Genomic DNA, 21054 nt, shown 5'->3' with positions numbered 1-21054 from the left:
AAACTGAAACATCAAAGCATCAGTCCTGATCCAGGGTTTCGACTAGAAATGTCAACAAGTCCCTTCTCCCACAAATACTGTCTGACCCGCTGCAGGCCTCCGGCAGATTGTTTGTTTAACAGCTCTGGTACAGCGGAGCAGGGAGAGATAAGGATTGGGCTCTTTCTTGATGCATTGCGTGAATTTAACCGGTTCAGAAACTGACAAAGATCACAGACAAGATATTGAGATCCAAAACAGAGACAGTTACCAGTGTTACATCCTGATCCACATCTTAATATGACAAGAGCATAAAGCAGCAGGCACGCACTCTGCATCCCTCTGAACGTGCCTTGGATACAATTTGAGGTTTAAGGACACCCATGTACTCAAAATGAGCTTAAATTTTGCATCCCAAAAGTCCACATTGTATCTCTCAGCATAAAGTCATCCCAGGAATTCTGGAAGTATGGAAGTATTCATTCCTCAAGCACCAGGAAATCACAATCAATAGCGGCTGCAGAGTACACAGACATAAACTTACATACAAGGGCTTCATAAAATATCAACATAAGACACACTTGTTGAGAACTTAATTAACTAATGAAACAAATGTATACAATGCAGCCTGGCTTTCAAACTAACACAAAGAATGGCGAATGGTGTCCTGTGTCCTCAGGGAAGTCTCCACACTAACTGCAAACATTGTTTGGACAACCTGGTGGGAACATTTATGACTTATGGTTGATAACAGCAAGGAAATTGTTAGACAGGGGTTTCCGGTGGCGTCATCGTCGAGAATGGCAGCTTAAGTCACTAGTTCCTCCGGAAAAACAAGTATTAAGCCCCGTTAACCCATCAAAATAGTATTTTTCCAAAATATTTGAACTGATAAGAGGGGCAAGAAAGGGGAAAAAGAATGGAAATTAAAAAAGCGACACTGTGGAGCCTGCGTCCGAGAGGAGTGCAGCGAGCGGCTCTCCTACCCGACCGCGTGCTAGCGAGGCGGACGCTGGGCCTCATTCAGACGAAGCGGCGAATATGATCAAAATTCTGAAAGAGATAAGAGAGTTCCAGAAAGATATAAAGCAGCAGCTACATGATATTAATTCAGAGCTCACCAACATCAATCAAAAAATAGCGGTGGCGGAGACTCAAATTGAGAAGGTGGAAGATCGCGTTCAAAACGTGGAATGGATACTGAGTAAGACGATAAAAATATTAAATCACCAAGAAGGTAAACTGCTTGACCTGGAGGGAAGATCACGGTGGAAAAATATCAGAGTATACAACGTTCCCGAAGGAGCGGAGGGCTCGTCTATGACCGAGTTTGTTGGAAAGTTGCTGCGGAACGTGCTGGAGCTGCCCTCGACTATGCAGCTGGAAATTGAGAGAGCACATCGCACGCTCGTCCCGAAGCCTACCCAAGATAGAGCAGATAAACCATGCTCAATAATAATTAAATTCCTTCGGTACAGTACCAAGGCGAAAATTCTACAAAGGGCCTGGGGTAAGAAGAGGGTGTTTTTAGACGATAAATTAATATATTTCAACCAAGATTACTGCCCCCCCCCCCCATGGTCCTGCAGAAACGTAAAGAATACTCTGAAGTAAAGCAAATACTAAAGCAAGAAAGAATTAGATATCAAACTCTGTACCCTGCTAAACTTCGAGTGTTTTATCGAGATGGGATCCAACTGTATCAGACAGTGGAAGAGGCGACTACAGGCCAGAGGGTTACCCATCAGCATGATCAAACCGAGGGAAAGCCTGGCAGAGGAATTACCCACTCCGCTTGGGAAATAGTGTGAGAATTGAGAAGGCAGGAGATGGGAGGAGGCCAAGAGAAGTATATCAGGGAGAGACTGGGAGTTTTCCAAAGTCAGCCTTCACCCCCTCCAGAAGAGCCATAAACAGAAGCTAAACAGAAGCAAAAGTAGACGGTGATATACCTATCTTGAGAAGTACTTATTATAATGTGGATTTTATATTACTTAGTTGTTATTCTTTATTTGCTCACTTACTCCTTTTTCCCCACCAAAATAAGAATATATACATGTGTACATATATGTGTATGTATGTAATATACATGCACATATGTGTGTGGGTCTGTGTGCATGTGTGTGTATATAGATCTAGATAAGAGTACACAGGGAAATCTTTTCTGTGTAATGGATTTGTTCACTGACTTTTATGAATACTGCAATGGGGGCCCTCAACTCACAAGTAGGAGGGGTTATCCCCCACAGCTAGACATTTCCTCGAGCTCAACGCAAGGTCATCTACTAGTGACCTCAGCCTTGGAATCACACATTCATTTCCACTTTTGTTATTATTTGCATTCCCTGGTTCTTATTTGTTCAGGGAGTAGATCGATTAAGTTTTATTCTGCTAATTTCAATGATACATTGACAGATAAATACAGATGGCAAGGGACAAAGTAAAATTCATTTCTTTTAATGTCAATGGGCTATTAAATTCAATTAAACATAATAGAATTTTATCCAAAATGAAAAAAGAACAAACCCATGTAGTGTATTTACAGGAAACTCATTTAAGTGATAATGAGCATAGAAAACTAAAGAGAATGGGCTTCACTAATTTGTTTTTCTCCTCATATAAATCAGGACATAGGAGAGGAGTTGCTATTCTTATCTCAAGTAAGATAAATTTTGAAAAAGTATTCGAAATGGGAGATAAAGAGTACAGATATATTCTGGTAAGGGGGAATATGGACGGCAATTCAGTTACTCTATTGAATATATATGCACCCCCGGGAAGTGATATTGGTTTCTTTCAGAAAATTACTGATATTATGGTAACGGAAACAGAAGGTCTCCTGATATGTAGGGGAGACTTAAATTTACAATTACAACCAAACTTAGACTCTTCCAACAGAAAAACCTATGAAACAAAATCCTTACATAAGAAAGTTAATACACTTTTTGAGGATATTGGTTTAATTGATATATGGAGGGACCTTTTCTCCGACAGAAGGGATTACACTCATTATTCTGCTCCCCATTCTGTATATACAAGAATAGACTATTTCAAAACATTTGGAAAAGACAAAGACAAAATAAACACCTGTGGAATTGGGACAATAGATGTAAGTGACCTTGCACCTATATATTTATCTGTTGATTTTGACCTACAACCAAAGAATACTGTTTAGAAACTAAATTCAAGTCTACTCAATGATCCATACTTTAAGGAACAAATTAAAAAAGAAATTGGTCTATATTTAGAATTTAATGATAATGGAGAGGTTTCACCTCCCATTTTATGGGATACTCTGAAGGCTGTCTTATGAGGGGAAATTATAGCGTTATCTTCATATAAGAAAAAATAAGGAATTAGAGAAACTACAAAATAGGCTGAAGGAACTAGAGAATAAACAAATTTAATTTGGCACAGGATACATTAGGGTAAATTATAAAAATTAGGAATGAAATTAATAGTCTGGCTACGCAAGAAATTAGGAAAAATTTAATGTTTCTGAAACAGAGACATTATGAAAGTGGATCAAAATCTATGAAAATACTGGCATGGAAACTGAAAAAAAAAACAGCAGAAAATACAATTAGGGACCCAAGAACAAAAATGATAAAAAATAAGCTAAGTGAAATTCAAGAAGCTTTTGAAGTGTTTTACAAAACTCTATATTCCAAAGTTCCGGGGAAGAGCATAACCCAAACTGACACCTTCTTGAATTCTCTAGAGTTACCCACTTTAAGTGAAGAACAAAATAGAATGATGACTGCTGACATAACCGAAGTTGAATTAAAAGCTGCAATTAGTAGGCTTAAATTAAGCAAGTCACCAGGATTAGATGGGTATACGGCAGAGTGGTACAAAGAATTTAAAAATGAGTTAATTCCTGTTTTACTCCCCACACTGAACTGGGCTCTAAAAAAGGCACAAATGCCACCCAGTTGGAAGAAAGCGATAATCTCAGCTATACCGAAAGAAGCCAAGGATAAAATGGAATGCGGGTCATTTAGACCAATATCTATTCTTAATGTAGATTATAGATTATTTACCTCCATCATGGCCAAACGATTAGAGGTGTTTCTACCCATACTGATACATAACAATCAGACAGGTTTTATATGACAACGTCAAACACAAGACAATACATGAAGGACACTTCACATTATGGATCATATACAAAAAAATAAAATTGAAACAATAGTGACCAAGCGTGGATGCTGAAAAGGCATTTGATTCGGTTAATTGGAATTTTCTTTACAGAGTTTTACATAGATATGGTTTCCAAGACAATTATTAAAACTATACAGACACTATATGACAATCCTACTGCTAGGATTAAAATCAATAGATATTTATCAGATAGCCCTACCCTAGAAAGGGGCACAAGACAGGGTTGTGCATAGTCACCGCTACTCTTCACATTATATCTGGAACCATTAGCTCAATACATCAGACAAAATGAAGATATCAGGGACAGATATACTATTAAAGGGACAGAGCATAAATTGGCTTGTTATGCGGATGACACTTTGATCTATCTAGTGCAACCAACATACTCTTTACCTAAACTGATGCAATCCTTTGAACAATATGGTCAATTATCAGGATACAAGATCAACATAGATAAAACCAAATTACTTTCATATTACTATAGCCCACCAAGAGAAATTGAAAGTAGATATTCCTGGGCCTTGCACACAAAGTCTTTCAAATATTTGGGCATCATAATGCCAAAAGATTTGACAAAATTATCAGAATGTAATTATTAGCCTTTATATAAAAAAATTAAGGAAGATTTGGCAAGATAGAACCTGATTCCTTTTTTTCAGTGTCAGTTCAAGGATTGAGTCTATTAAAATGAATATACTGCCCAGACTGTTATATCTCTTTCAGACACTACCAATAGAGATTAATCAGAATCAATTCAATGAATGGAACAAGATGCTATCAAGGTATATTTGGCAGGGTAAAAGGCCTAGAGTTCATCTCAAAACTTTGCAATTAGCAAAGGAAAAGGGAGGATGGGACCTACCTTTTCTTAGAGATTATTATTTTGCAACACAGCTGAGAGCTGTGATATGTTGGTGCAACCCATCATATGACGCTCAATGGAAAAACATTGAGGAGAGGGTACTTCCCATCCCCATACAAACAATTATGGGGCTGATAACAACCTACAAAGGTACATAAATACAATTGATAACCCGTGGGTGAAATTGACTCTTAAAATATGGAAAACTACTATAAAAGAATATAATCTAGAGGGAGATATTGCAATTCTTAAATGGTGTGCATATGACTCAGATTTTACACCAAATAAATTGGATGCTAGATTTAAGGACTGGAGAGCTAAAGGAATAACAGTTCTTTGCAACATAATGAAAGAAGGAACACCGTTCAGTTTTGAAATGCTTAAAGAGAAACACATTAGAAAAACAAGATTTTTATCGGTATTTACAGATGCGACAATATGTTAATAAGAAGCTTAAAAATGTAACCAAGGCAAATACATGCTTGATAGAGCTATTTAGAAAAGCATATAATTCAAATAACAGTAGTAGAATCATTTCAAGCTTGTATAAGAGGTTGTCAAATCTTAAAACACATTCGACTTCATACATTAAAACAAAATGGGAGAAGGAAGGAGGGATAATTATATCTGAGGAAGAATGGACAATAATATGGAGGTATCAGTGGAAGTGTACCAGTTCACAGAAATGGAGGGAGTTTGGATGGAAAAACTTGATAAGATATTTTATTACACCCTCTCAAAAATCCCAATATGACCTCCCTGTTTGCTGAAGAAACTGTGGAAATCAAAATGCAATCATTATCATATTTTTTGGGACTGCCCTGTTAACAAAAACTATTGGAGGGGGATACACAATGCCCTACAACACATCATTAAATGTGAAATACTCTTGGAGAGTAAGACAATATATTTTGGATATATACCTCAAGAATGGTTGAAAAGAGATAAATATTTAATGAATATACTGTTGGTGGCTGGTAAAAAGACTCTTACTAGGAAATGGTCATCACAGGAGAGCCCAACTTTAAATGCATGGATGGAAATTACAATGGACATTTACAAAATGGAGAAGATAACAGCATCTGTTAATCATAAGCTGGAACAATTTGATTCATACTGGGAAAAATGGTTTAACTACATAATGCCTCATAGGCCTGATTTTATTCTCACAAATCAATGAATATGTTGTAAAAAAAAGATCACTCCCTACTCGTACATAGTTTTTTCCTTTTGCTTGATTTTTCTTTCTGCTCTTTTCTATAAGTGTGTACCTCAGATAAATATTTTGTGGAGATTTGTGACATATATGATTATATGATATATATGTACAATGTCTGAAATACATCTTATGGAAATGTTTGTTTGATGATGAACAATAAAAAAAATTACAAAAAAAAGGAAATTGTTAGATATAAAAAGGACAGTAATCTATATATTTTGGAAATAGAGATTTGGGGAGTTTGGGGTTAATATTTCTCGACTTGACCCTTCATTCCAAGTTTGAATGGAGAATGTTTAGTTATAAAAGTCTTCTTCTTTGGTCCAGTCAAGGTCATGCCTTGCATTTATCATCAACAGTGAAGGAGTAAATTATTAACGAATGCAATCTCTTTTTAAACAGCCTGTTTCGCAGATTCTTTCCCTCCGTACATTGCAAAACAGTTCCCTAGGATCACTATATGCATCCAGGCATTGCGCACTCAATAAATGTGCACAAACATGGGAGGGCCCTGCTTGAAATCAGCCACTCCCCATGCTAAAGGCATTGTGAGAGAACAGTAAACACTGCAAAAGCTATGAGAAGCACCTGTAAGTCACCAGCAGCAACGTGTTTAGGATTACACCCACAAACCCCATTCTCAATCTGTCTTCCCCCTTCCCACCAATGCAAGAGCTCAAATGTACAAACACTGACCTTTAGGATTAAACTAACTGATCTCCCATTGGTCATCGACAGCAGGCTGTGTCCTGGGCTTAACGACAATGACAACCCTTCTACATGAGATGAGCCAATGACCCATTTAGATTACACTCACCTCAACTGATTGTTTGAATGCTGCCAGTAGTTTAGGCTTTATATTCAGAATAGTGGATCCAGCTACTTTATATGTGAACATTTCCACTCTGAATATGTAACAAATTTACAGAGTAAATGAAGGGATTAGTTCAATGGTCGTGAGTCTACTATGGGGTTTACATGAAGGATTCTGGAAATGATCTATATAATCTTTGTATACATATTGTTAGAGCATATTCTGGACTTCGGGTGTATAGCAAAACCTTAACTTCAGCAACCAATCTTTAGACCTGAGCATTGACTGTAAATTAAATTTAAAATGCAGCTCGGGACAATAAGTTCCAATAACTGTTATTTGAAAAACTAAACAATGCAGATTAATATTCACACAAAATGCTGGTGGAACACAGTAGGCCAGGCAGCATCTATAGGGAGAAGCGCTGTCGACGTTTTGGGCCGATCCTGACGAAGGGTCTCGGCCCGAAACGTCAACAGCGCTTCTCCCTATAGATGCTGCCTGGCCTGCTATGTTCCACCAGCATTTTGTGTGTTGTTGTTGTTTGAATTTCCAGCATCTGCAGACTTCCTCGTGTTTGCAGATTAATATTTGTTTTAGTTATCCGGAATGTGGGTGCAAAGAAGGACATGTGAAAGCTAAATGTAATTCAAAGGAAGCATTGTAGATACAATGTAAATATAGAACTGTCCTTTGACCGTTAGCACGTAAAATGCAATGTAATGTTAGGTCGAGCAGGCTTCTTTCTCCAAAAGGGTTTCAATACGATGCCTGCTGTGTCTCTCTGACGACTTTGTTCACATTTCAACACATATTCTTCGCCTACTGCCAAACAACATTTTTATTCAATAAGTAGACACTCAATAGTTTGAATTTGAGACAGACAGACAGACAGACATATTTTATTGATCTGGAGGGAAATTGGGTTTCATTACAGCCGCACTAACCAAGAATAGTGAAGAAATATAGCAATATAAAACCATAAATAATTAAATAATAAGTTAGTCATGCCAAGTGGAAATAAGTCCAGGACCAGCCTATTGGCTCAGGGTGTCTGACACTCTGAGGGAGGAGTTGTAAAGTTTGATGGCCACAGGTAGGAATGACTTCCTATGACGCTCAGTGTTGCATCTCGGTGGAATGAGTCTCAAGCTGAATGCACTCCTGTGCCCAACCAGTACATTATGGAGTGGATGGGAGTCATTGCCCAAGATGGCATGCAACTTGGACAGCATCCTCTTTTCAGACACCACCGTCAGAAAGTCCAGTTCCACCCCCACAACATCACTGGCCTTACAAATGAGTTTGTTGATTCTGTTGGTGTCTGCTACCCTCAGCCTGCTGCCCCAGCACACAACAGAAAACATGATAGCACTGGCTACCACAGCCTCATAGAACATCCTCAGCATTGACTGGCAGATGTTAAAGGACCTCAGTCTCCTCAGGAAATAGGGACACAACAGGAAGTGAGCATTGGATCCTATAGCCTGCTTTGAACTGTAAGTCAAAACAGTGCACTTAACTTAAAGCTGACTTGGTCTTGCAGGAGTAGATCTATACTTAACACCAAGTCACAGTGAAAGAAACAGATTGGAAAATAAAGGTCCAACACACTAAACCATTCCACACATTTTAGTGGGATCAGAAATTACAAAAAGCAGTTTATAAGAGCTAGAAATTAAAATGAGCCGAACTTCTATCAGAGCAGTGAAGTGAGCTTCATTCAACAACGAACTGAACCTGTGAACTAATCCTCTTCCCCAACCATAAAACCTCCACCCGCCCTCACTCATTACCAACTTTAGACCTCCCAGAATTGACAGTTACCAGGAACTCCAGGCTCCACTATAAATCTGTGTTCACTCAAACCTTTTGCAGGCTGCATACCAACTCAAACCTTATCCCTTTCATCCATCACTCCTGTCTTTTCATCCACATTGCTTCCTGGCCTGTCAATATTCGCTTTCCAGCTCTTACCCTCAGTTTCACATCCGTTCACTTCCAGCCTCCTCTTCTGGAAGACCTTCTAGTGTTAAAGCCCCTGTGGTTCTGCCCTGGGCAGTGTTCTCTGGCCAGTGTGCTCAGTGGTCTCTGCTCCCTCATAGGAAGCCCAGCCTTCAGACAGCCCTGTCCTAAGCTCTAACTTCTGCTGCTTTCTTCCTCAAAGTCTGATTCTTTCATCATTTTGGGCCTTTATTGTGAAAGGGAAGTTTCATTGCATTTGTATATGGTTTTGCGAGACCTCACCTGGAACACTGTGCACAGTTTTGGTCCCATTATCTATCATGAAGAAGGCACCCCAACAGTTATACTTCATTAGGAATTTGAGGAGATTTGGTAGGTCACTAAAGACTCTAGCAAATTCTACAGATGTACTGTGGAGAATATTCTGACTGGGTGGAGGCTCCAATGCACAGGATCACAAAGAAGCTGCAGTGGGTTATAGGGTCAAGCCAGCTCCATCAGGGGCACAAACCTCCACACCATCAAGGACATTTTCAAAAGGTGGTGCCTCAACAAGGAAGCATCCATCTTTAAGGACCATCCATCAATGTCTAGGACTTTGCCTCTTCCTATTACTACCATCAGGGAGGAGATACAGGAGCCTGAAGACTCACACTCAATGTTTTAGGAACAGCTTCTTCTCCTCCATGGTCAATGAACCATGAACACCACCTCACTATTTCTGTTTTGCATAATTAACTTTTCATTGTACTTTGTAGTAGTTTTTTTTTAACCTTGGATTGTACTGGTGCCACAGTCGCTGGCTGAGTGAATAAGAACAGTTAGGCCACTATACTTGGATCATAAGAGTTAAGTACTTGACCTCTCACCTCAGCACGAGCAGTCTGAACCAGCACTGGGTCCTGTCTGTGATGTAGTTGCCTGCCGCACGGAACAGTGGGGTTAACGGATCCTGCCCAAGACAAGGCCTAGGCTCAGGTAAGTGCAGGAAAAGTAGACAGGGGAGAGGAGGGTACAATAACCTCCTTAATGTTAACATTCCAACAGTATGGGTCAGTAAAAGGAAGTCATGCTGTACTCTAGTTTCTCCAGATTATGTATTTCTCTCTGTTCTCTGACACTTTCTAACCTTGTTGGTGTGGGATTAAGTAATAAATTTTCATTATCTTTTTAGTAGTACAAAAAAAAACAATGAATAGCAGCAGCAAAATTCCTTTTTTCAACTTTCTCATAACATAGGAGGTTATTTGGCCCACTCAGTTAATGCCAGCCCACAGTGCAATCTCCTCAATCCCATTCCCCAATAACTGATTTTCTCTCTCAAACCCATTAACCCCACCCTCTCCCCGATTCCCTGACCACTCTCCTGCACCAGAGATAACTGCTGGTAACCAATTCACCTACCGAGCTGCTTAGCCTCAGGGTGTGAGAAGAAAGCATAGGAACCACCCACCCAGTGGCAGGGAGAAGGTACAGACCTCACACAGACAGTTGCCAAGGCCAAGACTGAACCTGGGTCAGTACAGCTGTGAGACTGCTCAATACAGGTAACTAATCTTTAAACTTTGTAATTCAAACTGCATCAGTTTAAGTACACAGGCATGATTGCAACATTGAATAGTAAATACCTGAAATTCCACATTGTCAAGTAAATTTTCATCTTGGAACGTAACATTTTTTAAAAATTCACTTCAATTAACAATCAACAGGCAAAAACAGCCTACTGGAGGGACTCAGCGGGTCAGGCCACAGAATGGTCAACATTTTTGGTCAAGGTCCTGATTGTGAAGCAGGGATTCCCAACCTTGTTTATGCCATGGAGCCTTACCACTAACCAAGAGGTCCATGACCCCTGGTTGGGAAGCCCCTGAAGGCAGCTGATATATAGAAGTGAGGGGGGAGGACAAGGTAGGGCTGGAAGGCAATAAGTGGAACTGGATGGGGGGGGGGGGTCATGAGACAGATAGGGGCAGCTGAGGAAAGGGAGGATGAAGGTAGTAACAGGGGCTGGAAGGTGATGTATGGACACCAGAGGCTGCAGACGCTGGAATCATGGCCAGAGATTAGATAAGGGAGAGATGAAGGGCAGATGGAACCAGGCATGTTTGTGGCTCCAGATTACACCATCCACACACCCTTGTATCTCTGGTTAATAATCAGCCACACTTGCATTAAAAGTATTTCAGACAAGCAATGCGGGATATTTTGCAAAACCCAAAGTGAAACCTTCATTTGGTCTCTGGTAAGAAGTGCCAGTGCATCGGCAGATCTTGGCCACAGTCTGCACAGAGTAAATGCTGCCTCTGTCAGTGAAACAATGGCAGCCGATTCAGCTGGGATGTTTCCCATTAATGCTACAAAAATGGCTTTAAAATAATTCTATTCATTTCACAGTCGGCGTGTGAGAGAGGGGGGGGGCAATAATTTCTAATAGAAGCACACTCATTAATAAAAACAGCTTGAACTGCAAGACATTTAGGGAGCAGTTTTAAAAATGAGTTTGTTGACAAAAGATGCACAAAATGATACATAATGGCACCAAACGGAAGATACAAATGCACAGATTTTGTTTTTCAAAGAGGAATCATTATCCTAAAGATTATGACAGCAGACTAATCTTTTAAAATCATACTTCTATAGTGCCTCATTACGTACAAAAACCTAGACTACCACTTAAGTTTCTCCTATTAAAGAAACACAGTGAAGTAATGCTGTTTGCTCTGGGGGATCTCCCCAGTAAAATGGATTCTCTCTGAGGATAACACTTAAGCTTACATCCATCAAAAGTTGTACCATGAATACAGGCATGTGGTCACCACAAACTTTGGTGCAATGAAAAGAACAGGTGAGTTCCCTTCTTCACAGGGTGAAGAGAAACAATCGAGTCAGACAACCAGTACTGGACTTTACATTTCACTCAGCACTGTTCAGTCCCCAGCTTTTAACCTAACCTTTAACTCCTCCACCTTCACTGCGTCCCTGTAAGATTACCCAAGGGTATTGATTTCTGTGTTCCCACCACCCTTGGGTAAAGTTTACTTTGATTTCCTATCAAATTTCTCGATCCCATTCTCATGTTAATAGGCACGACCCCAGATGAAAACATTTGTACCTGTTCCATGAAAATCTGCCATTACTTTTTTAAAGATGCCTCAGTTTTTTTTTATGTCCTCCACATAAATATAGCTTTACCTTTATACCATAAAACCATAAGGCAAAGGAGCAGAATTAGGCCATTCAGCCCATTGAGTCTGCTCTGCCATTTCATCATGGCAGAACCCGGATCCCATTTAACCCCATACACCTGCCCTTTTACCATATCACATTGCCCTGACCAATCAACTTCCACTTTGAATATACTATGGACTTGGTCTGCATCGCAGTCTGTGGCAAAGCATTCCACAGATTCACCACTCTTTGGCTAAAAAAAAATTCCTCCTTACTTCTAGTCTAAATGGTCGCCCCTCAATTTTGAGACTGTGTCCTCTAGTTCTGGACACCCCCACCATCCTCTCCACATCCATCCTATCTAGTCCTTTTAATATTCTGTAGATTTCAATGAGATCCCCTTGCATTCTTCTAAATTCCAGACTACAGGCCCAAAGCTGCCAAACACTCCTCATATGTTAACCCCTTCACCATTTCTGGCACCATTCTGTAAATCTGTTCAGAGACTTCTACATCTCTACTGCTTTGTGACATTTGGTCCTGAGTGACCCCATTTTCTACCATCTGGCATTCTACATAACCAGTGAGCAGATGTACACCAAGCCCTCATTTTCTGCTGACTCGCTGTCTGTGGATAGGTATATTCCTAGGATGTTGGTGAACACAGTGCACCCGTGCACAGTCCCCTCGTGCTGTGCCTGTTGTCCGTGAGCTGGACTGGGTTTGAAGACTTGTGCTGGGAAGATAGGAAATATAGTGTTTCAGTTTGTAGCCCAGGGGTGGGCAAACTTTTTGACTTGAGGGCCACAAAGGGTTCTAAAATTTGACAGGGGGGCCGGACCAGGAGCAGATGGACGGAGTGTTTTGGTAATACACCTCATAAGAGAAAATAAAATATCATGGGATATGTAGAAAACATGTGCTTTAATTTCAATTGAAAATGAACAAATGCATTACAACAAAATATCTGTCTTTGAAGTCCCATGGTATTTAGCTATTTATTAACATGTCTTTTAAAACACTGAAAATTAAATGAATAAAATACAGCTTTTTTTAATAGTAACAGTTATTATTTTAAAGCACTGAAAATTCTGTTATCCTTCAAGATATTATCATCATCACTCTCCTCCTGATTGTCTTTATTTCAAAAACGGTAGGAGATGCAGGTCTACTTGTCCTGCTCCTTCTTATTCAATTGTTCCCTGTGCCAAAACTCAACAACGAGTCGCACAATGACAGAACAGTGAGAGCGCGCCAATATGCAGAGCTCTGTGCTCGCAAATCCCCGCAGGCTATCTCCCTTAGCCGGAACGCTGGCTAATTGTGAGCCGGTTCGGATGTGCCAGGAAATGGGTCGCCACAAGGTCACAAAGTAAAGCGCAAATGTGGAGTAATACGCTGCACCTCAACCAAGGTCAATGTATATAGAGTGCGTCATCTATTGGGAAAACGCCAGAATTGCGGGGAAAAAACGTTAACAAGGTTTATTAATATAATTTCATCAAGTTCTGCGGGCCGGATTAAAAAGCTTAACATATGGCCCGCGGGCCGTAGTTTGCCCATGCCTGGTGTAGCCGAACCTGGGGCGGGAAGAACAGGAATCAGTATGTGGGTTGTCACTCAGCCTCAGCTGGATCCAAAGTACATGTGTGCTGCAGCTTGTTCTGACCTGTTGCAGCTCAGCCTGTTCAGGATTTTTTAAGAAGTCAAAAGAGCAGAAGGCAGATGCTTTTAGTCTCTGGGCCCACACAATCACCAGCAGAATGCCACAGGCGTATATTAGGGAGAATCCTACTAGCAAGTTATACAAAGTTGACAATTCAATTCAAAATTTACCTGACATTCAGCAGCAATGTAGTGTGATCATTTTGAACCTGAAAAGCCAGCAGTTAATTATTTTCAAATGATTCCAATCGCAAGAGCGACCTTGCAATTAGTTTTAAAGTTAAAACTTACAGAGATTGTAGATTAATGAAAACATCCACTTGGAAAATAATTTAAACTAACTAACAAAACTTAATTCCATGCATACACAGGAACATTAAAATGCCATCAAGAAAACAGAACCACTATTTATAGCCCCATCCTGCCAAGCTGACCTACTTACAAGGTCACTTTACAAGCCAATTGCAGCACAAAACAAACTTATCTTTCATCATGTCATTTACAATTACAGTTCTTTGATAGCAAATGAAATACTCCACAATGCCACTCTTTAATAAAAGATTGCCCCATTGCATTCGGAAGTGAGGGCAATTTTTACTACATTCATTCCCTTCATAATGATTAGGTGCCACCATTTCAACACACAATTAAGACAGAAGGAAAGAACTCTCAGCATGAAAGTCTGCATCAATACCCAGGCTATACCTGCACACACCAAATTAACTCGTTTCAAACATATAAACGTGGCAGCTGTACAGGTCATTCCTCAACACTGTAAGCTGTCCTTGTGAAAACTTCAATCAGCAATTGCTCCTTACTGAATTTTTCAACTGAAAGAACAAACATTTTTTTCTTAAGTTAATTTGCTTACAACTGCAGTGAGAAACTTGTATATGAATATTTCAAACATCCCTGTACAGATTTCTGAACCTTACTGGGATGTAGCAGATGGAAATGTTCCCCTCACCACCAGCTCTCACGTGGTCTGTACACTCTGGCTGTGAGGTGAAAAAGGCACAACAGCACCTCTTTCACCTCAGAAGGCCAAAGAAGTTTGATGTGGCCCCCCCACAAATTCTAAGAGCTTTCTACAGGGGCACTATTGAGAGCATCCTGACTGGCTGCATCACTGCCTGGTATGGAAATGTAATCGCAGGACTTTGCAGAGAGGGGCTGACAGCCCAGCACATCTGTAGATGTGAACTTCCCACTATCCAGGAATTTTACAAAGACAAGAGTGTAAAAAGGGCCTGAAGAATCACTGGGGACTTCAGTCACCCCAACCACAACTGTTCTTTCTAGCTGCTACCATCTGGGAAATGGTACCACAGCATAAAAGCTTCTTCCACCAGGCCATCAGACTGCTTAATTCATGCTGACTCTACTGTATTTCTATGTTATATTGACTGTCCTGTTGTACATAATATTTATTATAAATGACTATAATTGAACATTTGAATGGAGATGTAATGCAAAGACTTAAACTCCTCATGAATTTGAAGGGCGTAAGTAATAAAGTCAATTCAATTCAATACAGATCCCAAACGGGAATCAGACAGACGGCTTTCCAGTCAGCTCCAAGGCTTCCAAATGACAAATGTGAAAGCAATGTGTTAAACTACCTGCAGTAGATCATCTATAATTTTCTTCAGTTTCTGCTTCTCCTTTTCATGCTGTTCTTTAAGCTCTTCCATCTCTCGGTCGTGGTTTGACACCTCCTCTTTCAAAACACCCCGAAGTGCTGTCAGCTCTCTTTCCCTTCGCCTCAACATCTCCTGCTGATCTTCTTTAGCAATCAGCACCTCTTCCAGCTGCTGCTTTGCTTCAATCATTTCCTGGAATCAGACACAATATTCAAAACTCTGACAAGAACATTACCACCACGTGCACCACAAAATTTTGCCTTTGGATAAGAGATTTAAGTATTGCACACCTCCAGATTATGAACAGAGAGTATCCCTGCTGTAAAACTGAAGGCCTGCACCCAAGAATTATCTACACCGTGAGCCAAGCTGTCCCAGTACAGTGACAGCATTGCCATCATATTCTCTTCATGCAGGACAGATCCAGTCTGGCTGTTCACCGTCCACTCAGTCTATTCCAAGTCATCCATCTTACGGAGAATGCTATTGGCAGAGTTATTCCACAGCAGGCACTCTCCAACAAACTGCTTACCCACAGGCAATTTCAAACCAGGGTCATTCAGCTTCTGCCTTGGTTCTGATGGTGCTGGTTCCCATGCGAGGGTTTACCCGACACAGTGGCCAAGGCAGCCACAACCAAAGCAAATAGATCATCACCTGATGTCTTCAAAGGACTTTATCTCAAGCTTCCTGGGCAGGAGGGAAGCATAGGCATCAGCTTTTAACCACGATGCTGTGCCCACCGAGCACATATCAGCTTCGTCATCCTGATCTAATGAGTTCGGGAACTCATTTTCAATCAGATAAATCCAATTATGTTTACGTTCAGATTTTAATACTGAGTCTGTGTTCTAGTGTCATTAATTACAAAATATGTAAAAATAGCAACAGCGTGGACCACACCCACCCCATTTGATCTTGAATCAGGGATTGAACAGCTATGTTCCAAATCCACTCAGGAAATCTATCAGCCAATTGACATCAACCATTCAAACTCAGACAGCCCAAAGGCTCAGCGAGCTTGCCTGGTTAATGGCCGAGTTCTGCAGGCAGGCGTTTATGTGACTCCATCCCTAAACCCGGTGCTGTATTAGCTGTGAGGCTGCCTGTTGCAATCTCACTATTTTACAGGCTCTGCCAAAAGCAAGTGTAAAACTAAGTTACCACTTCACTGTAACACACCTTTATAAACTGCTGATAATTAGTTATCTCAAGCCATTGAATTCCAAAAGAAAGTAACTGTAATGATTTTCAGATTGCTGAATATGAATCTTAGGACAATAATATCCACACATTAGTTCTGTCTGGATAGATTCCAGAAGTGAAACACTCCAGGTCCTAGGAAGCATCACTTGCCTTAGAGTATTCAATGGTTTTAATCTCTGTGGGACCCAGTCACATTTTTCCTGTTTTTACTGTTTGGGATACAGATTGGGTTCAGATTGGACAGCCTGGACCATATTGTAATAACCATTGACTATTGTGTGAGCTTAAAGGGTACCAGATAATCAAACTCACCTTGCCTCAATGGACACACACACAGACAACAGATAGTTGATTGGTGCTGTAACACATGGGACTTGAATAATATTGGTATGAATAGGTACCTCTCAGCATTGTACCATGCGACCAAATGGAATCAAGCTCAGAAGACCCTTGAAAGGGGGTAAAACTGTGCAGGATGCATCAAAGCACTTTCATCAGAAGCTCGTGGAGTGAATTAGAGGAGCTGTGTAGGGACAGAGACAGGGTAAGATTCAGATCTCCACTCATCATGAAGGGAAGAAGGCAGAAAAAAAAAGAGGAAATTATAAGCCAGTTACCTGACTTCAGTGGTTGGAAAGATGTTGGTCCATCACTAAGGATGAGATCTTGGGGTACATGGAAATGCTTGTTCAAATAGGACAAATCTGCTGAAATTCTTTGAGGAAATAACAGGCATGATAGACAAAGGAGAGTCAGTGAATATTGTTTATTTGAATTTTCAGAAGGCCTTTGACAAGGTGCTGCACAGGAGGCTGCTTAACAAGATAAGATCTCATGGTATTACAGGACAGATACGAGCATGGATAGACCATTGGCTGATTGGCAGGAGGCAAAGACTAGCAATGAAGTGAGCCTTTTCTGGTTGGCTGCCAATGGCCAGTGGTGTAACACAGGGGCTCAGTATTGGGACCACTTCTTTTCATGTTATGTCAATGGTTTTGATGATGGAACTGATGGCTTTGTGGCCAAGTTTGCTGATGATACAAAGGTAGGTGGAGGGCAGGTAGTGCTGAGGAAGCAGGGAGTCTGCAGAAGGACCAGGACAGACTAGGAGAATGGGCAAAGAAGTGGCAGATAGTGTGGGGAAGTGTCTGATCATGCATTTTGGTAAAAGGAATAAATGAGTAAAATATCTTTTAAACTGGGAGAAAATTCAAAACTCTGAGATGCAAAGGGGCTTTGGAGTCCTCGTGCAGGATTCCTCAAGGTTAATTTGCAGGTTGAGTCGATGGTAAGGAAGGCCAATGCAATGTTAGCATTTATTTTGAGAGGACCAGAATAAAGAGCAACAATGTGATGCTGAGGTTTTATAAGGAATTGGTCAGACTGCACTTGGAGATTATGGACTTTGGGGCCTCTTATCTAGGAAAAGATGTGCCAGCATTACAGAGGGTCTAGGGGAAGTTCACAAGAATGATTCTGGGAATGAAACGGTTAACGTATGAGGGACGTTTGATGGCTCTGGGCCTGTTCTTGCTGGAACTTAAAAGAAAGAGGGAAGATCTCATTGAAACCAAATGAATATTGAAAGATCTAGACAGAGTGGATATGGAAAAGATATCTCCTACAGTTGGTGAATCCAGGACCAGAGGGCACAGCCTCAGAATAGAAGGACATCCACTTAAAACAGAAGAGATAGAATTTCTTTAGTCAGAAGAACTCATTGCCACAGACAGCTGAGGAGGCAAAGTCATTGAGGATATTTGTAGCTGAGGCTGATAGGTCCTTAAGTAATCAGAGCTTCAAAGGTTATGGGGAGAAGGCAGGAGAATGGGGTTGAGAGGAATAATAAATCAGCCGTGATAGAATGGCAGAGCAGACTCGATGGGGAAGTGGTCTAGTCTTGCTCCTGTGTCTCATGGTCACAATGCAGCATATAAACAGTGTACAAGACAAGCTTTTCACTGTATCTTTGTATATAACAAACCAATAGCAAAATCAGAAGCCAGGGCTCTCCCCTCTATATACAGCTTTAATCTTGACCAAAGCATGAGACTTAAAAATACAATGAAATCAAGGAGGTACAGTATTGCTGGGACACAGACTGCTTCTTCCTAGGAGTGAGTTCATCTCCAGACTCCACTTGCTAACCTCAAACTCCAACTCTCTGAGCTCTCGGTTACAGTTTCATGGGAGGAAGAGTAACTCAGCAGTGAAAGCATCAACCAGAAGATATTCGCTGAAAACGTACTATCATTGAAAAGTCCAACCTGCATTGCCCACCTTGCCAATAGAAGAAATTCAGCAACAAGGAAAAGTGGGCGACACTTTGCCTGCAAAGGAAAGCATGGAGACTTGGGCATTTAGTCCAGACAGTGAGCTGCTAACTGTGAGGAAGCTGAACACATTTATTTATGTTGGATACATCTGGTCATGTACTTGACTCATGATATGGCTCACGAACAATAACACGGCAAATGTTCAGATGTTACAAAGCGATACAAAAGTCACATTTTTGGTTCCAGCCCATTGCAGGAATTTCCTAAGATTGCAAATTCAAATATACCTTATCTGCAACAATTTCAATACTGTGGAATGACTCCATTGTTTGCAATGCCTCCCAAAATAATGACATGAAGATGGCCCTGTGATTGTTTCTGATGGCCCAACTCGCTTAGTAACTGCTATCTAAAAATAATCACCTCCCTGTGGATGGAGCTGGCCCTCCTGTCATTGTACCATAAGCAAACAAATGCTTCCATTTCTACCCTGTGTAACATCAGGGTCGTGTGGTTTTCCAAAAGCCTATAATACTAAAAAGATGCTACACCTCAGGCCAAATCCGTGGAGGGAAACGGGCAGACGATGTTTCAGGTCAAGATCCTTCATCTGTACTGAAAGACAGAGGGTAAATAGCACAAAAAGCTAAAGGGAAGGGGTGAAGCAAAGAGCAGCTGTACAGATGTGGACGAAGAATTGGCAGATAGAGGAGGGAAGAGTGGGGATTCCAACAGAGGCTGCGAGGTGATAGGTGGAGACAAGGGAGAACTGCAGATGATGGAATCTAATATAGAAGGAAGGTGAAGATTGGAACCAAATAAGGGAGATGGAGTGGACAGATAGGAATCAAGAGGGAGGGGAAATTGTGGAAGGAGTGTGTGGGTGATGGACTGAGTGAAGTGGACAACCAGAAGCAGCAGATGCCTACAGCAACCATGTCTGCAACTAAATCTCAAAATTGACCAAGCACTAAAATCCACAGGGAAGAGATCACCACCACAAAAAAAAACATTCAACTTTATTTTCCTTCTGTAATATTAGAATTTCTCTAACAGAGCTGAGTGCAGGAAGGGACAAAAAGACTGTACAGACAACCCTTACCCACTTACCATCATCAGAGTTTCCTTTTCCTCCTCATTGTCTGCCGGGAACTTGGCACAATCAAGCTCATCATGCATTTCTGACAGCTGATCCTGCAAGTCTCTGATTTCACTCTGGTACTGCTCTCTCTCCATCTTCACTTGCACCAATCTGACACAAAGGCACCAAACATGTTATTTATTTCCCAACCACACCACACTGTACATCTTCAACAATAAAAGTTTCCACTGATATAGCACTTCAAACTGAGCAGAATCTCCCAAAATACTTCACAGGAACTGTTTCAGAGCTTGCAGCATATCTACATGCTGGCGATGATAAGCTTGGTCAAAAAGGCAGGGTTTAAGGAGCAAAACAGAAAATGTTGAAAATATTCATAATATTAAGTAATGACTTTGGAACAAGACAGTTGTTGTTTCAGGTTAAAGCCTCTTTGAATTGATTTCCTCCTTTCAGATTTCCAGCATCTGCAGTATTTTAGATGTTCACAGGTTCACCATCCTGAGTGAAGGAATTGCTCTTGATCTCCATTGTAACAATTGAGCTTTTACTCTGAAACTCCAGTTCTAGATTCCCAGAACAAAGGGAAGTACTTGATTAGAATCTATTCTGTCAATTCCACTCTAGGTTTTATTGATTTCTATACCATCGTCATTTATTAATCTAAACACCACTGAGTACAGGTGGTGAGTACTGGAATATAACTCCACAATGGTTACCACTGGAGCTTAATCCTTACCTTCTAAAGCATCTGGTGAAACAGTCACTGGCATCCCTGCAGTGCATCCTCTGTCTAGCAAAGAGAATCACTGGAACCATCCAGCCTTGATCTGTAGGCCAGTTAATACATACATCTTGAAAGCAGAGAAATGCCTTTAGTTTGCCGGGTGCAGGATGATGGGAGTAGGCAGTCTAAATGGTTTGGCATGGACAAGATGGGCCAAAGGGTCTGTTTCTGTGGAGTATCAGCCTTTGTAAAATCCACACA

General features: G+C 40.8%; 2 protein-coding genes across 5 annotated transcripts in view; one reads left to right on the top strand and one right to left on the bottom strand.

Annotated features, from left to right (window-relative positions):
* The window catches only part of cgnl1 (cingulin-like 1), a 220783-nt gene that overhangs the window by 112126 nt on the left and 87603 nt on the right, over positions 1-21054 (bottom strand). For all 3 annotated transcript variants that reach the window (XM_059952553.1, XM_059952551.1, XM_059952552.1), the window contains 2 exons: positions 20075-20216; positions 15459-15671 (listed from right to left, as the gene is read on the bottom strand). In XM_059952553.1, coding sequence (XP_059808536.1) covers positions 15459-15671; positions 20075-20216 — 355 coding nt within the window. The remainder of the gene's footprint in view (positions 1-15458; positions 15672-20074; positions 20217-21054) is intronic.
* The window catches only part of LOC132382398 (endogenous retrovirus group 3 member 1 Env polyprotein-like), a 35648-nt gene continuing 24441 nt past the window's right edge, over positions 9848-21054 (top strand). The window contains exons 1-2 of one of the 2 annotated variants that reach the window (XM_059952554.1): positions 9848-9981; positions 10379-10550. The gene's annotated coding sequence lies outside the window, so the exon portion shown is untranslated. The remainder of the gene's footprint in view (positions 9982-10378; positions 10551-21054) is intronic. The other variant, XM_059952555.1, reaches the window with a different exon arrangement.

The sequence above is a fragment of the Hypanus sabinus genome, chromosome 28 (genome assembly GCF_030144855.1).
Source record: "Hypanus sabinus isolate sHypSab1 chromosome 28, sHypSab1.hap1, whole genome shotgun sequence".
Lineage (NCBI taxonomy): Eukaryota > Metazoa > Chordata > Chondrichthyes > Myliobatiformes > Dasyatidae > Hypanus > Hypanus sabinus.
Note: the sequence above shows the minus strand (reverse complement) of the source record. Positions and strands in the feature narration are given on the sequence as shown.